This window comes from Schistocerca cancellata, chromosome 1 (genome assembly GCF_023864275.1).
Source record: "Schistocerca cancellata isolate TAMUIC-IGC-003103 chromosome 1, iqSchCanc2.1, whole genome shotgun sequence".
NCBI lineage: Eukaryota > Metazoa > Arthropoda > Insecta > Orthoptera > Acrididae > Schistocerca > Schistocerca cancellata.
In genome coordinates, this window is record NC_064626.1 from 1,068,728,020 (window position 1) to 1,068,748,188 (window position 20,169).

General features: G+C 37.1%; 1 protein-coding gene across 1 annotated transcript in view; it reads left to right on the plus strand.

The window, feature by feature from the left end:
- LOC126127459 (uncharacterized) overlaps positions 1 to 19,437 on the plus strand; it is a 591,491-nt gene extending 572,054 nt beyond the window's left edge. Inside the window, exons 7-9 of the mRNA XM_049915146.1 lie at positions 5,443 to 5,541; positions 5,775 to 6,620; positions 14,433 to 19,437. Coding sequence (XP_049771103.1) covers positions 5,443 to 5,541; positions 5,775 to 6,620; positions 14,433 to 14,948 — 1,461 coding nt within the window. The 3' untranslated portion in view covers positions 14,949 to 19,437. The remainder of the gene's footprint in view (positions 1 to 5,442; positions 5,542 to 5,774; positions 6,621 to 14,432) is intronic.
- Positions 19,438 to 20,169: the final 732 nt, after the last annotated feature.

Here is a 20,169-nt window from a genome sequence, read left to right on the forward strand (position 1 = left end):
AAAGATGTCTTTCCTATCAGCCTTCAGTTATTTATTAGTAAAATTCTTCATTTTCTCCGAAGCAGTGACCTGCTGTTTCAGAAGTTCTCATTGGAGCCAACTACAGTCCCCTGAATCTAGATTTTGTCAATGGTCATCTGTATGGTGGCACTGACGGATCCTTATGTTCTGGTCATGTTGTTACATCCATCCTGTTTACTGTCAAAGCTTCGCAATCATTGAATGGGTCGTCAGTTTCTTTGATCCTCTCATTATCAATTTACGCCTCTGGACTGTAGTAGCATGTCATACGGATGATGTGGATGATGTGTCTGTGTGATTTTGTCTTTCTGATGAAGGTTCATAATCTTAGACTTTGTATGTAACATCCGACAAGTGATGAAGGATACGACGTAGCTCAAAGTAGTGCTTTAGTAATTTTTACAGTAGTTACGCTTTCCATACAGGAGTAGAAATCCATACCAAGTCTTCTGGTTTGTATCTCACTTACTACAGCACTCCTAGTGTTTACCCTGGGTATCCAGGGTCTGTATATGAACCAACTAACTTGCTTCTTCAGCTCTGCTGTTGAGGTGTTTCACACCACCAACCTGATTGTCATCTGTTTGAAGCAGGAATAGTGTACACATTGTTGTTTTGGCCTTACAACTGTGGAGTATGAAGAACGGTGTGAAGCATGCAGCATCTTGCTTCACTTTTTTGTGTGCAGATGTCATGACAGGAAGTACTCTATCCCAGTCTCTCTGTTCTATATCACCATACATTGAGACTGTGTCTGCTAAAGTCTTATTAAAGTGTACTGTGAGGCCATTCATTTGTGGGTGGTAGGCAGCTTTCATCTTGTGGATAATATTACAACATGAAATTCTGTGATACTGATCTTGAATGGAAAACTTTCCCACAATCAGAGATCATCACGTATGTTCCTCCGTGCTTCAAAATTATTTCTTCTACAAGTAACTTCACAGTTTTTGGAGCTTTGTAGTTGACACAGCATTGGTCATCCATTGATTCTCATTTGTTGGCTTCAAGAAGCACCCAAAGAGGTCCAGTTTGGTGGAAGGGAAGTGCTGCAGGCAGGATTTGTACCCAAGACCCTGGAGGTAAATGAGGCACTTACTTCCATCACTGGTATTCCTCACAGTGGCTTCCATAGTGTCAAATGGATTGGTGCGCACCTGACCAGTGATACCTGTGTCTGATTCTGACTAAAGCTTTCATGAATCCCAGGTGACCAAGTGTTCGAGAGTCATGGAAATACTTCAGGTTAGATTGCCATAGATTAGTGGGGATGATGAGCAACCATTTCCACCGCATTGGATCATAGTTCCTCTTATAAAGAGAGCCATTTATTAATTGGATTTCTCCTTCGATCAGTTCCTCCTCTTTCAAGGCTTATTTGGTTTTCAACAATGCCAGATCTTTCCTTGGTTCAGCAGCAATGTCATTTGATGTGGAGATGATAGAGAATTTGTCCATGCCGCTGTTTTCTAGTAAAGGATTTTATGAAAGCCAGTTGACATCCTTGTGTTTGTGTCCGTTTTGTATATCACTGTGACATTGTACTCCTCAAGCCTCAGTTTCCATCTCACCAATCAACCTGACAGGTCCTACAAGCTAGTCACCCAGAATAGAGAATGATCAGTCCTCACAATGGTGAATGGTTTGCCAAATAAATACAGCCGGAAATTGTTGACGTTCCAAACAATTGCAAGATACTCATGCAGTTGTAGAGTAGTTCATCTTGGATCTCGAGAGTACTCTGCTCTGGAAGTGTAAGCTATTACTTTTCCAGCCACCTTCCTGAATTTGTATCACAACTGCCCCTATTTCAAAGCCACTAGTTCTGTCATGGCATTCTTGTCATACAGTGCTAGTGCCTCTTTATAGACAAGGAAAGATCTGTGCTGCACCTATTCTCAGGAAAATTTGGCACCTCCTTGCATTAGTTCTTGCAAGGGATGTGCCTTCATCCAGAAGCCCTTTATGAATTGCTTGTAATACAAGCACACTCCGAGAAAACTTCTCACGTCAGGAATGTGCTAAGGAGTCAGAAAATCAGTGACTTTTCTTACTTTCTGAGGATCAAGATGGACGCTGTTGTCATTTACTAGGTGCTCCAAAATTTTTATTTCTTGGACAACAATAAGGCACTACTTTGAATTCGGGCAGAGGCCTGCAGTCTGGACATGATACAACATGGTTATCAGGCAGCTTAGATGTTCTCCAAATGTCTTTGATAAATTGAAAGTGTCATCCAGAAGGCAGAGACACATTGACCATTTAGTGCATCAGAGCAGGTTTCCATCATATGATCGAAGGTGGCTGGAGTGTTCTGCAGTTCATGTAGCATAATTTTACTCTCAATAGAGGCTTTCAGGAGTTATTCAGGCAGTATTTTTCCAGTCTGCCTCATGAACCTGTGATTGCCAGTGGCCTGTCTACATGTCCAAAGTTGAGACATACTGGGCCCTTTCAAGCACTCTAGGGTCTCATCAGAGGAGAGGATCAAGGCCTCTCCAAAGGTCCAGTGATGTCATCTTGTAGCATTTCTTCCACTTCCTCCTAGATTGTGTGTTGTTCAGCCAATGGCACAGTATATGAGGGCTGCTAATGATGCACAATGTTGATATGTTTTGCCATGGGTCACTTGGTCTGTCTTTCCTCCTCTCCAGATGTGGAAACATGAAAAATTGATGCAGTATGGCTATCACACACTGACATTGTTAGTTGATCACGTCAGGTCCTGTGGGCAGTTCAATAGTAGCTTCCTGCCCTGCATTGTATATAGTAGTAGCATTTTGCACCTGACAAAACCTTTGCACAGTTTAACAGAGCATCTCAATTGATGACAGAAACTAGTTTTGTTGAAGACCATGGGATAAGATTGTCTTCCATGGCAAACCACCACCCAGAGCAATGCTTGTTATGTGTGTTTGCTGGAATAGCTTCATCAACTTGGAGCAGTCTGTCACTGCAAGCTGTGCCCCATCTAAGAATAAATTCGTGAGTATATTCCGTTAAATCGATGCAGTAGGTGATAGTTATTGTTGCAATACATGTTTCTATCAGCCGTACATATTTTCCATTTGCAATGTTCAGCACTGTCACTTTCATATCATAGGACATAGCCTTTTTTAGCTGGCAATGTTACAGAAAAATAAGCCCACGAGTGTGACTAGTAACTTGACCGGTTGGCTGTCAGTGATGACATCAGTGAAATTTCCTGCCATCTTGGTAAATCCTGTCCATGGAGGATTTTCATCTGTAGCAGCCTTGCCCAGTTTTCCTGAATTTGACAGCAAGGTGAGTGCTAGGTACTTCTGTATGGCACTGGATGGCTTGTTGAGCAGAGACCTCATTCAGGGTTTGGAGATAAGTTACAACCTACAGGTTGACTATATTGTCTAAAGTTGACTATGTCTGATCATCTGCAGGATGTTGTACTTGGTGGTGTTGTGTGTTTGTGCCTATGTTGCTTGGATGCTGTGTTTTGACAGCAGTGGCATGGGTCTCAGTTGGTCGAGTCCATTCTTCAAGGAATTTCAACCGACGGTGGAGACTGTTACCAAAGATCAATAAACCTCTTCTTCGACATAATCTGTTACCTTCTGCCATATGAGTTCAACATTCATTGCTGCTCTCTCTCTTGTGTAATCAGTCTGATATGTCTGGCTGCCATACACTACTGTATCTCTTCGATTACTCTGTGGCATGAGAGAGAGAGACCGAATGAGTGTGGTCTTTCACGACTGCTATAGGGAAATACATTTGGCAGTTGGTCATATCGCTTTCATCTGACTATTTTCTGTTGTGTTTCCTCAATTTGCTGGAATCACTTGAGGAATTGTGATGTCACTGTGACGTCATTTACAAGAACAACTTGGTATCTGGCTTCTGTCATTCCCTACATCAAGTATGAGGTTTTGTTGGCTTCTGTCGCATTTGAATTTATGGTATGACAGAGGGCCAGAACATTCTGTATGTTCAACTGTGTTGTTTGTTCATGACTTCGGGCTCTACACCCAGTTGTTCTTCTGCTAAGTGGACTCACTGCTAGTGTTGCCGAACATTTTCTTCACTTTGTGCTGGGCTCTGTCCTAGCTGTTAAGGTTCTCTTCATTGGTCTCAAATCACTGCTGGGCTGCCATCCCAGTAAAGGAATTCTTTTGCCAGATGTATCATGTCATCCCACTTGCTGTGTTGCCTAATTGGAGCAAAGGTGATGTAAATGTTTTGAAATATCTGACGTCTCCACCAAACGGTCTCATGTCGTAATCAGAATCAAATCCAAATTCGAAAGCAGGGTTGTCAGTGGAATAAAACACTTAGCACTGAAAGCACACATATTAAGATCACCAACATAAACCTAGAACAAAACTGATTTCCTGGACAATGTGTGCAGCTATTTTTACAAACATCAAATATTCCACAATTTATACGTACATCAGATATTTCTGAATATACAAATACTGCAAAGCTAAGATATTTCAAGAACCTCCCAGAACTGATAAATACTAAATGAGAAGGAATTGTTGGTTGTCGGGTTTGAACTGCAGCATGCCAGCCAGAGATGCTAATCAATACACTGCACACTCACCACAATTCGTGGCAATATTGTGCAGATAATACTAATAAAGCATACAAGCAGTTATTCCTCCCAGACTCGATCCATGAGTGGTGGAAAGGAACATGAAAACTTCTTACTCTAAAAAGTACCCTTTACCATGTAATTCAGTGATTCACAATTTGTCACTGGATATGTAATTGTACTGATTGAGTTATTACTCAAGATGAGTATTTTGTTCTATCATATGATTTTTAAGCCGTATGATAAGTATTGTTTATGTTGAAATGTGATTTAAAGTTCTGAAACTTCCTGAAGTCTTTACTTCTGAACGTTGGTTCCATAACTCATATTGTAATAGATCAGATACCGTCCTACCATACCAAGTGTTCACTGTGCTGCAGGCAGAGATATGCTATATTATTGATTGTGTATCACTTCGTTTCACAATATGGGATTTATTTGTTATCCTCAAACTAAATCCAGCAGCAATTTGTCATCGTTACTCTTTATTTATCACATTTTGTTTTTCATGCAGTGTGTCATATATTGGCCTCATATTTCTCTCTCTCTCTCTCTCTCTCTCTCTCTCTCTCTCTCTCCCTCCCTCCCTCCCTCCCTCCCCCCCTCCACCCACTCTCTTCCCCTCTGCCTCTCCCCCTCATACAAATTTTGGGTGTACATATGTATACATATACTCAGTTTATGGTTGAATGACTATAACTGAAAGTCAAACTTTGATACTGGTGTCATGACATATGTGTTTTTTTACTTAGAATCCTTTATAACAGAAACTTTGTGCTTAGGCCACAGCTATTTTACTTGTGAGAATAGTGTGTACGAAAAAATTACCTTTTTTTTTTTTTTTTCTTCAGGCTTTGCAGAATCGACTAGAGAAGACAGCAAAGCTGCACACTAGTCTCCTGGAGCAGCTGGATAAAGTGAAAGATGAAAATGATGATCTACGATTTCAGGTAATGTTGTAACGATTGAAAGAATTTGTCACTTACTTTGAATATAATGCAGTAAACATACAATCATTCATTATTAAAATTTTATGTCATATTTGTTACATCACATGACTTCTTCTCGTTGCCAATGATTCATTTCAAAAGAAACAGGTGTTCAGTTTACAAACAATGGAACAACTGTAATGTAGAACCGAAATACATTGTGTTTAAGGGATATTGTTTTCTTTCTTTGACAGCTTGCAGAAAAGAGTATAGAGCTGGAGGGAACCAAGGCACGCATGCGAGTATTACAGCAACGGCAAGGCAAGGCAGCTGAAACAAACACTGCAGCAGTGTCAACAGAAACAGATGATGAGCAGCCTCCTCTACTTCCCCCAGAGGAAACATGCAATCCAATCCTGCCTCTACTAGCACTGCCAGTAGCTGGTTCAGAGGACCACAACCACCAGCATCACAGTAGTAGTACTGAGTCAGCACACGATCACACTGAACAGCGCCGTGTGCAGTCGTCTAATTCTCCCCGTCGCAGGCCTAGCAAGATACCTTTACTGGGAACTAAATCGTACTGTGCACCCAGACCGCCATCTGGGAAGACAGGTGCTATCACGGCAGCACATTCTAATAAGAGCAGAGATTCTCTGTCAGCTAAATCTGGCCGGGAAAGTTCATGGAAAAGCAAGGCTGACGGTGCCTCTCTGAGTGGAAGCAAGAGCAGAGAACCTATTTCTGTGGTTAGGAACTCTTCTCTTTCAGCGAGAAACAATAGTAGAGAATCACTAAATGGTAGTAAATCTAGAGATTCCATTCTGAGCAAATCTCGTAGTGACTCAGTAAATGGGCGAAAAGTATCAGCCGTGGAAGTGACAATGGTTTCTACTAGGTCGAGGGATGGTCATAGTCAAAATAGTTTCTCATCAAATGCATCGAATACTAATAAGCGAGATTCTCTTTCTGGAAAAAGCAGAGAAGCTTCGTTCTCATCATCCAGTGGTTGGAAAGGAACTCAGCATCCAGTGAGGAGGGCCAGTAGTGCAAGCATCACAAGAGGCAACGTGATTGATCAAGCTGATCGTAACTCTAAGGTACGACCGACTAAGCTTTCGTTTTGGAGCAACTGGTTGAAAATTCTTGACAATGGTCCTTCTTAGAATATAGTTAAATTGGCACAATATGACATCAGTAGTTTTGTCTCACAGTGTTAATCAGACAGTTGAATATGATGACATATGTTAGTGTGTTTTTGAGAGTTTCTTAATCATTTGAGTAGAATGAGAAGGAATGGGAGTATAGTTCCTCGTAAGTGGCTGATTTGATTTTTCAGATTTTTCCATACTAGGAAGAACAGCATATCAGAAGCACTGTTTGACTGATCTCAAGGAAACTTAGAATTTTTGTTACTCCTATGATTTGTTCATTAATAAATCTCATAAAATTGTATGTTTTTATGTAAGAGTAACTCTGTCTGTAAAAACGCTCGTATGTAGTATTGAAGCTTGTGTGTAACTTACAATCATTGTATGTGTTTCCTGCAAATACAGTACATCCCTCATATATAACATACTTTGTAATTTAGAGTGTATGTAATAATTATTTTCTGTTTGCTATATGTATATGCAATGTTTGAGCATGCACGCATTTAAAATTGTTTCCTAGCTCTTTATATTTATTTTTGAGCTGTTTCTTTCTGAGCACACAGTAATTTTGGCTTTTCTCTTTTTTATTTTGTTACAGTAAACTCACATTCCAATAACAAGAATGCCTTTCAATAAAAGAAAATAATCCACAGTTCTTATTATTTCACTTTTTCCATCTGTATCTCTTTTGGTGATGGTGGTGTTGGTGACGGTTGGCGAATTATGTATGTTTGCTGTGCCATTGTGAATAAAACTTTGAGAAGATGTAACCTGCTCCTCCACTACAAACATCAAAGGCCCTCTTATTGAGGTATTATTTGTCAGTTGTACAGTGAAAAAGTGTGATAGGAGACTAAGTAATACTTGTCTAACTTAAGTTACTTGTGGTAATGAAAACCAATCAGTTGTCAGGATTTCTGAAAATTTTAAGCTAAATCTGAATTGCATGTTTGTATGAAACTTTGTAGTGTACATTTATTGTAATCTGGAAATGGTTTCAAAGTAAAGGGGGTCCATATGAGATACTGGATTCTTTAAATATCCTGCCATTGCAGGGAAGCAAGAAACATAAGTACTAAATAATACCCCTCATTCCATTCTTTTGTCTCTCCATGTGTCATACATTCATTCTTGCACGAATTACATTCAGCATCTGACTGACATTCGCTGGAGAGTTCAGTGTTACTAAGTTTTCAAAAGTGTATTTAAGTATATTATTGGCAATTAATTCAATGCAGTCATCTTTGGTAGCTTAACTTCCAGGCAGTAACTTTGTGTACTACACTTACAATACATTTTATGCATTCTTGCATGTCAATAAAGAAATGTAGTGTACAGATATTTGATTTATGCTACCCACTAAATTTTGTTACAAAGCTTGTTGTCCATTTGCCTTGTGACTAAATTATTAAATGTAAAATGTCTAGACCTGTCAGATACATGGAGAGCGTTCTTGGATTCCAAAGTGTTCTTCTTTGGAAAATAATTTGGGTTACATATAGAGATTGTTTTGAAATATGATGCAACAGGACTGTGAAGTATCCCCAACAACATCTGTATTTTTTTCCTGTAACACCATTTCATATTTGAGGTATTGAAATTAAGACATCAATTTTAGTGACAGTAATTTGATTGGTTAGGTTTCAGTGGAATATATTTGTCTATTTTCCACTAGTACATTAGCCTACAACAGCCATATTTGCATAGCTACTCCTGCAGAAACTGTTCAGTCCTCATGAATGCTGATTATACAGAGTGTAAGAATGTTGAAGTTAATCACAGCAATGAACTGAGTAAATTGTTTGAAGAAACATATCTGAATATTTGGAATATGACATTGTTTCGGAGCACATCTCGTGTCAGAGATGAGTAGTTGGAACATGATAAATGAGTTTTATTATTTTGCCTGTGTAAAAAAAACCTAATATATGAAATGAAACGTTTGTCCCACAAATACAGTAATAAAAGTAAGAATGACACATTTGTTACATAAAACAGATTTATTCTCATAAATACTAATCCCTTAAGAAACTGTAAATCTTTTGATATTCAAAAGCAAGATTGCTATTGCTTTTGGTCAATTGGAACTTTATTTGCTTTCTATAATTTTTTTAATCCCATCAGATTGGGCAAAGGTGGAAGAAACTTCAGCATCTAGGGTAATATGTAATGAGTACATACTGTAGTTAAAACAGAATTTCAGGTACTGTAACAAAATGAGTTTTCTGTACAAATTATCCATAATTCAATTTTGGTGCAGTTACTTTGTCTTGTAGGGAGATTATTTTTGTGACAACTTCCACTTTAGAATGTTGCTGAACATGCCAAAAGTAAACGGATGTAGAGGTAATGTCGAGCTCTGGACTAGATATTTGTTGTTTGCTGTTGCTACCCAGGAACTGGACTCCTTTTTTTAAAAAAAAAAAAAATGAGACATAATTGTCCTTCCGGTATTTAAAGAAACAGAAACACTTTAAACTTCTGGCAGCATGACCAAAAATTCAGTGAATTGATAGAAGTAATGCAAATAACTGACAGAACAACTTTTCTTATCTGTTTTTTTGAAGAGTTATTCAGGAATAACTGTAGCATAGCAACTGTAAATTAGCTATCAATTGTAAATTCTTTATACAAACAGTCTAGAATGACAGTTGTGTGTATTTGAGGATATTTTGTGTTCATTTTTATATTATTTTTCTGCACTAGCCAGCATGCTTATGATGATGTTATCAACACTCCCCCCCTCCCCCCACGTATACACACACACACACACACACACACACACACACACACACACACACACACACACACACACACACACACACACACACACACACACACACAAACAAAGATGATGTGACTTACCAAATGAAAGTGCTGGCAGGTCGACAGACACACAAACATACACACAAAATTCAAGCTTTCGCAACAAACTGTTGCCTCATCAGGAAAGAGGGAAGGAGAGGGAAAGACGAAAGGATGTGGGTTTTAAGGGAGAGGGTAAGGAGTCATTCCAGTCCCGGGAGCGGACAGACTTACCTTATGGGGAAAAAAGGACGGGTATACACTCGCGCACACACACACATATCCATCCACACGTATATGTGTGGATGGATATGTGTGTGTGTGCGGGTGTATACCCGTCCTTTTTTCCCCATAAGGTAAGTCTGTCCGCTCCCGGGACTGGAATGACTCCTTACCCTCTCCCTTAAAACCCACATCCTTTCGTCTTTCCCTCTCCTTCCCTCTTTCCTGATGAGGCAACAGTTTGTTGCGAAAGCTTGAATTTTGTGTGTATGTTTGTGTTCGTTTGTGTGTCTGTCGACCTGCCAGCACTTTCATTTGGTAAGTCACATCATCTTTGTTTTTAGGTATATTTTTCCTTCATGGATTGTGTCCTTCTATTATAACCATTATATATAAAGCTGTCACATGCTCTTCAGTTTCTGCTAATCCAATGCCATCGTATGTTAAATTCACTTTATTCATACATGCATACATACAACTACAACCTTTGCAAGTTCGAGGCATGCCAAATAATCCTAAATATTGAAAAGTGAAGTAAAGGTGTAGGGTTAAAAATTTAAACAAAACTGTATATTATGTAGCCTGGTCAGTTTGATTTATTGTAACTGTTTACTATTAAAAAAATTATGTATGTGTAGCTCATTTTGAAACCCACTTCTGACAGCAAAGCTCATACATATGAATGTTAATATTTCATTTTGATATGAAAAGGATAGATTGCTTCTCACGACATAAAGGTCATGTAGAGTCATTGCCATATACAATGAAAAGACTACTAAACTTTTTTCTGTTTCTGAAGAAGACCTTTCTTGTCCAAAAACTCAAAGTTCAGTAATATTTTTACTGTGTCTGTCTGTGACACACAACTCCTCTCTGTGGTGAGTAGCAGTCTATCGTTTCACACTGTTGTTACACCATTCTGAACTTTGCATTGTTTGATATTGTACTGTGGTCACATGTGAAAAACTTCTCACTTGTCAGCACTTCTCTTTCAATCATTTGTTAGTCAAAGAGCATGGAAATCCTTGCATTATAATGCCTGTTTGCCTGTTTTTCCTTTTGTCATCTGTTGAAGTGTACATATGTAACTTGCGTTGGTGGTGGCAACAGAAGTGATAACATACCGTAAAATTTGTTTTGGTTAAAAGAAATGATGTTTATTTTTGGGGGGAATATTTCAAAAGTTGTTGAACTCCTTTCTACAACTACTACCAGAATGTTACACTGGTTTGGAATAAATAGTGCATATTTTGCTTCAGCAGCTGCTATCCATTTTGATATGTGAAAAGGGGTTTGTACAGTGTAATATTGATGAACATTTCATAATTATTTTCAAATAGAGAGAGACTAGGACAGGACACTTTTTTCTTACAGAATGTCATAGCAAAAGCTTGTCCTTTTAGAGTGAAGTTGATGTAAATGGTCTGCTTTTTGCAATTTCAAACTTCCATCATTTCGAGTGGTGTCAGTGCTGATAAGCTCCCACTGAGAGTAATGCAGATATCATGATGTCTCCTCATGTCCCTGTTACATGTTTCATCAGAGCTGATTTTCAATTTCTTGTTATTTTCTTACTTCAACATTGCTTGTATCATTTTTACTGTCATGAGTGTGAACTCAATTGACAGAAATCTAATGTGCTGTTCATTGGTAGGGTTGTATTGAACCTATATGAATTTTCATATTAGTAATTATACTTTGTAATTATATTTGTATGAAATTCCACTTGCACGCCATGTCATACTCACTGTGATATTAAAAAAAGTATTTTTGCTGAGCCATACCCATAATACTATGAAATAATGGAATGCAAATTAAAACTATACCTAGCAGTTTCTTAATCATTTGGCTTTAAAGATAATCTGGAGTAACTGACTACATGTGAAGTAATGAATGAACACATAATGACTCATTTATGAATAATTGTATTAATTATGAACCTTTTTTTAATATCTGCTGCAGTAGATCCTAATACTTTTTGCATTTAGGGCCTCTGCTAATACCCTCCTCCTCCTCCAATTCAATGAAAAGCCTTTTTTCCAGCCTGGATCAACTTCACAATTTGCTGTGAAATTGCTATTAATATAGTAAGATAGTTGAAGAAGACATAAATTTGAAAGAGCACTTCCAAAATTGTTTTTTCAGAGTCACAGATAACAATTATCAGCGTATTTCAAAATGAAAACTGCTTCTACATTTTTAACATACTTTTTTTTGTGAAAAAAGTCAGATGATGTTATGAAAATTCCCACTGCAAAACAATGAAAAATAATGAGGATGAGCAGCTACAACTGAAAGATGTAGGAATGCCCCCCCCCCTCCCCTCCACTGTGTGTGGGAGCCATGTGTCCCATCTGTGATCTATATGTGGTGTAAATGTTTTAGTTTCCAGATGCTGGTGCAAGAGCTGTTGAATCAGGAGTAAAAAAATAAAAATTCTGAATTTAGTAGTGTCTAGCATTTGTATTCTTAGTTTGTCTTTCCTGTCACTAGAGCGATAGACAGTATGAAGGTGACCAGGCACATATCCACGCATCTCTTCTGGGGAGGCAAGGGAGTTACATATTGATTCTCCCACAGTCCCTCTCCCTCTTTCCCGAAGTGCTTAGTATTCAACTTCCCAAAAATTGCCGTTTGGAGAAACACAACACTTGAAAAGCATTCATCTGAAATTTTCAGGAGAACATGTGTCACACAGCTGGTCTAAGCAATACAACAGCAACAAATTCTCATAAAATGACTACATTGTAATTTATAAGATACAAAATTGAAGTGTGGCCTTGGTGTTATCAGTATTTTATTTAGCGCTACAGCTGTGAACTCATATCTGCAGGCTACGTATGTGTGAGTATATAAGTGACAAGAATACTATTCTTTCAGCCTTTCCACCTACATTCTGGAAGTCACTTGTTTTACTATTTTTTCTTACTGTAGGGTCTTTCCCTTTCTGGCTTGCTTCACACAATTTTCCGTTGTTTGCCAGTTCTGTTTGTGGGCTCTCAGACTGAGTCAGGTTTGTTGTTGTCAGCCAATATGGTCAGCATCGCCAGTTGCTTTGGAGAGAAAACTGCAGCATATATTGCATACCAGAGACCAAAAGTGCACTGATGATACTGCAAAGTATTTTTAACAAAATAGAAAGAAACTTGCAAATTATTCTAATTGCAAGCTAAAAGAGATGTGTAGGGGTGCAGGGTAGAAGTGAAAGAATGCAGTCAAAGTTTGAATGATATACTTATTTTTCATGTGTCTTTTCAGTTGTGATTGTGCCCTCCAGCTGGTATATTTTGTACATAGTTGTTTTATTTTCATGCTAGCTGCTTCTGTAAACGCTATCAGTCTTTCTAGCTGGATATATAATATAATTGGATAGATAAAAAAATCTGCTCATGAAGCAGCTGCAATAGAAGATACACACGGAAGTTATAGAAATGTGCAAGTTTTCAGAGCCAGTGGCTCCTTTTTCTGGCAGAAGGCTGGAAGGGAAAGGAAGGGGATGAAGAAAAAGAACTTCATAGTTTTAGGAAGTGGGGAGAGTTACAGAAAAGTTACCCAGAATTCTGGGTCATGGAAGGCTTACTGGACAGGGTGAGAAGAGGCTCTGGATGATTTTTTACATAACCCTCCCTGTGTTATAAACCTCACCAGTTCTTTTCCTTCATCTCTCTTCCCTTTCCTTCAACTCTTCTGCCAGGATAAGAAGCCACTGGTTGTAAAAGCTTGCACATTTCTATCACTTTTATATTTGTTTTCTCCTGGTGCTGCTTGGTGAATAGATTTTTTTGTCTAGGTCTAGCCAATTACAGATATATTATTCCTGTAGTTATTTAATATTTTTTCACAACTGATGACTGCTAAGAACATCTGTTCATGCCCACAACTGGACTCTTACTATAGTTCTCCTATTAATTTATCTCAGCAAAACAAGTTTTAATGCAGCACAACAGAGTTTGTTATAAGACAACCTGTAAATGATAGAATGTTACAGTTCATGTAAAAGTTTTAGTACTGAACATTCATAGCTTTTTAACTAGTAGAGTTTCCGCTTGATAGAAATCTAATTCCAAGAACTTGTAGGAAATTTCATTAAGCATTTATTCAATGCTCCAAGTGAAATTATGATAAGAAATGTTATATTTGTTATCTTTGGTGGCTGGAAGTGCTGTGGCAATATAATGCTCCTGATTTTAGAGCAAATATTTTTTATGCTTAATGTAATGCATAGTATGGAAGAAATAATGGTGTCGACTGTTTTGCACATGATATTTTCACGCTTTCCACATTCATTTTAGAGAATAAATTTCACATGCTTTAGCATAAGCTATATCACCCTTGTTCTTGCGTGATAGAATCTTATGCTTCAGGAACCAATTTGCACTTACTAATAATAGAACAATGTAGATATGCTGATATAGTGTTTAAAATCTTGCTGTGGGTCTGTAGATGATCACTGGCTTCAAGGAACTTGATTGAAATAAAATAGATGTCTTTAAGTGCTTACATAATATAACTAAGGGACTTCATGAGTACAGCAACCAATAAGACTTGCTTAGTTTTCTAACTTCTCTAACTGGGACCACTTACATTTATTTTGGAACGGGAATTACCTTGTGAATAATTGTAATAGGGACACACATGGTTAAAATAGCTTTAACTGTTTCAACCCATCAAACTTATGCATCATGTTTGCAATCTGTGACATTTGTTTGCTTACTTTCTTGTGTCTGCTGACAGGTTTTAACAGCATCTGATAGTCTAGAGCCAAAACAGTGTTCTTCCGCAACAGGAGAGACACATGGCAGTCACCATGATGATCATCATGATGCAGATTCATTTTCGGATTCCCTCAACCATTTTCCTGACCAAGAAGTGGAACTTTCACCAAAAACAAGTGATGAGATTGATTTCAAAAGTTTGACATCTCAACTTAACTTACAAAGCCAAGATGTAAACAGTGACAGTAACATTATTGTTGATGGCAACTCCTCCTCATCTGAATTTTTTGACAGTATCAATGACTCTGAAAGTGTATTGAATAATGAAATTGTATCTAGCAAAAATGTGCACGTCCAAGACCATCACCTGCATACTTCATCACGATGTGAAGGATTGACAGAGTGTGATTCATTGGAGAACAGGGCACCTGAAATGATGATAGAGGCCTTTCATACACCAACAAAATTTTTGTCAAAAGTAATTTCTACACGAAACTTTTGTATTGCACCAGGAGGTCAACATACTGAATACTGAAATTAATTTGAATTGTTTTCCTTTCTAATCTTCTAATGGTGAGACACTGTTTCTTTCTATTTACAACCATGAACTACTGTGTGAAAAGACATTAACAGTTAATGTGCAGGATATGTCTATTACAAATGAAATTTTAACCACAGATTAGTAGGAATATGGTGGTTAAGAATGCTGTTTGCATGATAGAATGCTGAAAGTATGTGGGGATGCCATCTCTAATTAGTACTGCTTATGGTTACTGATGTAAAATTTTCTAAAAATACATCTGTTGTATTTATGGAATGGATGTTCTGAATTGGATGTTAGTAATTTGGTGACATAATATGGTGCTCTTTTGTAATCAATATTTTAATGGAGCATTTAATTGCATTTGCTGGTGTTTAGACTTTGCTTTTGTAAGATAATTTCCAAATCTTTGATGTAGTTTGACTTTTGGCTTTTGTTATGAAACCAAGCAAAGCATAAGCTTTTTGCCTTTGCTGACTGTAGTTATCCTAAAAAGAATCTTCACACTTTTTTGTCTTAAGTAAAACGAAGAATAGGCCAGATGCGCATTACAGAAATTTGCAGAGTACAGGAAGAAAGTCGCTCGGTATTCTCCTTCACCCTTTTAGGAAACTCTATCATTATTCCTTGGTTTAATTTGTAATGTGTTTCATGGGACCCCATGCATAAATTAAACATGTTTTGTATACTGGCTACATAATTCCATGTATCTGTATTCTGAATCCAAACAAAACATTGTTTTTAACATGTAAATAATTGAGGAGAGAAAAACGTAAGATGAAGAGCTTTCCATTTATGAAAATATGCCAATATCCTTTCTTGAAAAGAAATACGCTGTCAGCTGCTAAATTTATTTGCCCTTTTGTATTGTTCTCTACTCATTTTACCCAAGACAAATTAATTTAAAAAAAAACACAGATGTCTAAGGTGAACTGTTGGTTATTAATTAGATTTTTATTCTCCTACAAAGTTTATTTATATTTTGAGGAATGTTAGCCATGCTGAGGTCATGTGAGTTGTAGTATGGTATCTGATATTGAAGAGATGCACCAAATATCTTTACACATGAGTAAAATTTTCAGTGTCTCAAGTCACATCATTTTGACTGGATAAAATTGCTGTTACTGGCACAGTATTCCACATATATAGGTGAGGAGCAACATCTGGAATCTTTCCAGGAGGAGTCAGAATGATGCCTGCACCTTCCCTGGAAGATACCAGATGTTGCTGTGTCATCTGTATGAGTGGAACATTGTGCTAGTCATTTTGGTCATTAGTGTTACTGCTGATTATGGCCCAGACAACTGTAGAAGTCAAGTATTTATTTTGAAATGACATGGCTATAAGCCCAAGGTGATTTTTTTTCAGACAAGCAACCATGAAAGATTATGATAACACAAATCATTAAAACTGTGAGCTATGAACTGAACATAATGTTTTGTATTAACTCATTTATTTATGAATGTTAGAGCATTTCATGTGATTGGTAGTTCATACTTCAGCAATGTGTGCTGTGGTTATGAGGTTGAGATAAGGAAAGGGGAGCAAATTAATACATTAATACCAGTGGGAGAATAGAGAGTGGAAGTGTGTGTGTGTGTGTGTGTGTGTGTGTGTGTGTGTGTGTGTGTGTGTGTGTGAGGGGGGTGAGTCAACGTTAAGTGGCTGGTAAGTAGAGCAGTAGCTTTCACCCCCCCCCCCCCCCCCCCTCAACCCACACCGCTACCTTGCTCCTCTTCCATTCTGAGTATTTATAACATAGCATGCTAGATAGGTGTTGCGTAGGTTCAGAGAATTCCAGCCTGACAGCACTCAGTTTTTCAAAAACAGTAGCAGTTCTGAAAACTGCTAATATAATTACTGGAATATCTTTTTGCAACTGTCAGTGCATCTTTCCTTTTTATTGCAGCTGTCATGTTGGTGTTAAAATATACAGCTGTAAACAATGCTAAGACATCTGTTTTTACATTATTAGTGTGTTTTCTTTACACACCCGACTTATTAAATCTGGCATATTTGTTACACAAAATCAATTACTTTCAAGTCACGTCCTGGAGAACTAAGTATATATGGGGACACTGTTAGAAGCAGTCATCAACAACAAAATGGACATATAATGTTTTAATGAAAAAATAATTTCTCATTTTCAAATAAATTCATGTATACATCTGGTGCTTTGTATGTCTGGTGCTTACTTTTTATCAATATGAAAATTGTTTTCCCATGAACTGGGAAGAAGAGAATATGCCACTGTGGATATGTTTGCACTGATGCACTCTCTCTCTCTCTCTCTCTCTCTCTCTCTCTCTCTCTCTCTCTCTCATTCCCTCCCCCTCCCTCTAACACATTTCCTTATTTCCTTTCTAAATAGGAATGGTCTCTAATCACTGAATTGTAAGCACACACGTATTTGCCATAAAACTAGATTAGTACTTATTTTGTTGACGATTTTTATGGAGATTTCAAGGTGTCTCAATAAGATGGCTGTTGGGTTCTCTCATTTTCCTGTGTTTAAACAATTTCAGGACATCTTCCAATTGTATTCCAGTCTTGCGTTCAACAATGTAGGAAATGATAGATTGTTACCGAGCATAAAGATGACACTTTAAGCTGCAGACAGGCACAATTAAATGACACTTACTGAGCTTTCAGCCACAGCCTTCATTGGAAAAAGAGAAAGCGAAAGCTTATGTGTAAGTGTCCATTAATCGCGCCTGTCTGCAACTTAATGTGTCATTTTTATGATAAGTAGCAATCTGTCTTTTCCTACATTGTTGATATTCCTAACTGGCATTTCCATTGTTTGATTTTGCCAACATTATGTTCACTATTTTTGCTTTGATGGTTAATAGCACCCTGTCAATGGCACATTAACTGAAATATGTATTCAAAGGAGCTAGTTGTGATAGGCAAGTGACTCTAAAAACAGTTAAAAAAAATCATTTCCTCTGTAGTTTTGAGTACATATTAGTTTCAATCTGACCCAGTATTTCCAGACACTGCATGCATTTAAGGTATGTTTTGTTAGTTGTGCTAGATCATTTATGAACCAGGTTCTTAACACTGAATATACACAAGGCACTAATAAACGACAGCCTTGGAAAAAGTTGCTAAATATACTTACACCTGCATGTTAAATCTCAGAAAACTGAATTAGAAATATGTTTTCTTTGCTGTTGGAACTCTTTCATATCAGTATACTTGAAATTACAATATTGAGAGATATGTTTCAGTTTCCTGTTTTCTTTTCCGTGCACAGAGAGAGAGAGAGAGAGAGAGAGAGAGACTGTTCAAACTTTTTTTGTGATTTGGAACCAGCCTTTTTTTGTCTGTTCCTTACTGAATTAAAACCTGTGAAATGCTCCTGAATTGCTTTAGACAGAAATTCTGTACTTAAGTATCGTACTCCGTTGTTATTTTTATTATTTCAGATTGTCATTCATGGATAATTGTGGTAATGTTTTTAACAGTATTCGTTAAAAGATTTATACTCCTTGTTCAGACAAGACTGAACTGCAATAAAATTTAGTTCCTGTAAGTATCATTAGATGGCTGTAGCAGCTGTTCACAGTATGAATGAGAAAAAATTGTTATGCATATATATTTTTGGAATTCAGTGTAAAAATCGTATGATTTTGTGAGACTACCAACTTACAAACAAGGAACAAAAGAAAAAAACAGTTTTTGTCAAAAGTTTCAATAGTGTTTCAGAAAATCATTGTTCCAATTTTTCTTAAGATGAGAGTGAAAATAAAATCATTCAACTAACACTTTCAATACGGTATGCAGTCTTGTAATGCATGCTGGATTGGATAAAAGATGAAAATACTAGTTTCTTTTTTAGATCTGTCTTCAACTGGAACCTGGAAGTACTCAGTGAACATACTTATTTTGAGTGGTAAAAGGAGGCACAGTAATGAAATGCAACTTGGGATTATTGTAGCAGATTTTGGTCACTGAGTAACCATCTTCAACACAGTGGTTAAAGTTAACACATTTTAGTCATTACTTGGCATAGTCTTCTTGTACTATACACATTAGAAGTTGAAATTGAACTCTTTATTTGATACAATGAAGATCGTCACTCAGTGACTGAAATGTAGATCTGCTACAGTAATCATGAGTTGCAACTGATTGCTGTATCTTCTTTCACCAGTTGATATTAGTTTCTACAAAGTTATTTAAATCATGATAGTAAAGCAATAAATTTTTGTATCTAAGCATACCTTTAGTAGAGACTTTGTTTTCATGTGTTGTGACATACTATCGCATATTTGGTTGAAGAGTAGAGTGATAGTGCTTATTTGTTGCTGCTATAGCCATCATAATTTAAACATTTGTGTTTGGTAAATGAATCAAAGAATACATTTTTACTTTCAAGTATGCACCATTCTTATGATCTATTAAAAGCAGCAGCTACCTTTACAACGAGACAAGGATTAATAGTAATATATTGTGGTAGTATCCCCCCCCCCCCCTCCCAACATCCTTTCCTACACATACCATTTCCACCTCAAGAACAAAATATTACCAAAGGACATTGTTTTGTTAGTAGTAATAACAGCTTATAAAGCATGGTCTTCCCCAGTGTAGTTAAATGTTGACTGAGTGACTGACAGGATCCAAGAGTATTACTTATGTATCTTTCCAAAGCTCATTAATATGAGTATATGCTGTATCTTTAGTCTCTTTTTTATTTATGTATATTTTTTTCTTCTATGTTGTCCTCTATTTGTGGAAGTTGGTACGATTTATTATAAACATGGACTGTGCTGTTTGAGTATGGCTCAAAGAACTATATTCTGTACATCCCATTACAAAGATTATAGCTGGCAAAGAACTCGTATTTTTTTTCTAAAACTAGCTGATAGTCTGTGTTTTTGAAGCAAGTGATATGTACTATTACATTTAGAAAGATTGTCCACTCTTCACGTCACTGAAAATAACATGACATATAAGATAAGAAATGCCAAAAATGTATCTTTGTAGTAGAAAAAGATTTGTATATCCCTTATCTCCAAGCTTCAGAGAAGGTGATGGACTTGAACTTAGACTTGGCTCGATTTTTTCTGGCTTTCTGTTGTTAGAACAACTGGTTATAAAGCTCTGATGCTGCAATGAATGTTATCTGCATGTAAGAATTAGGTTTCAGATTTTTATATCCGAAATATTCAAAAGTGGAATTTCACATCTGAATAGTTGTAGTTTTTGTATA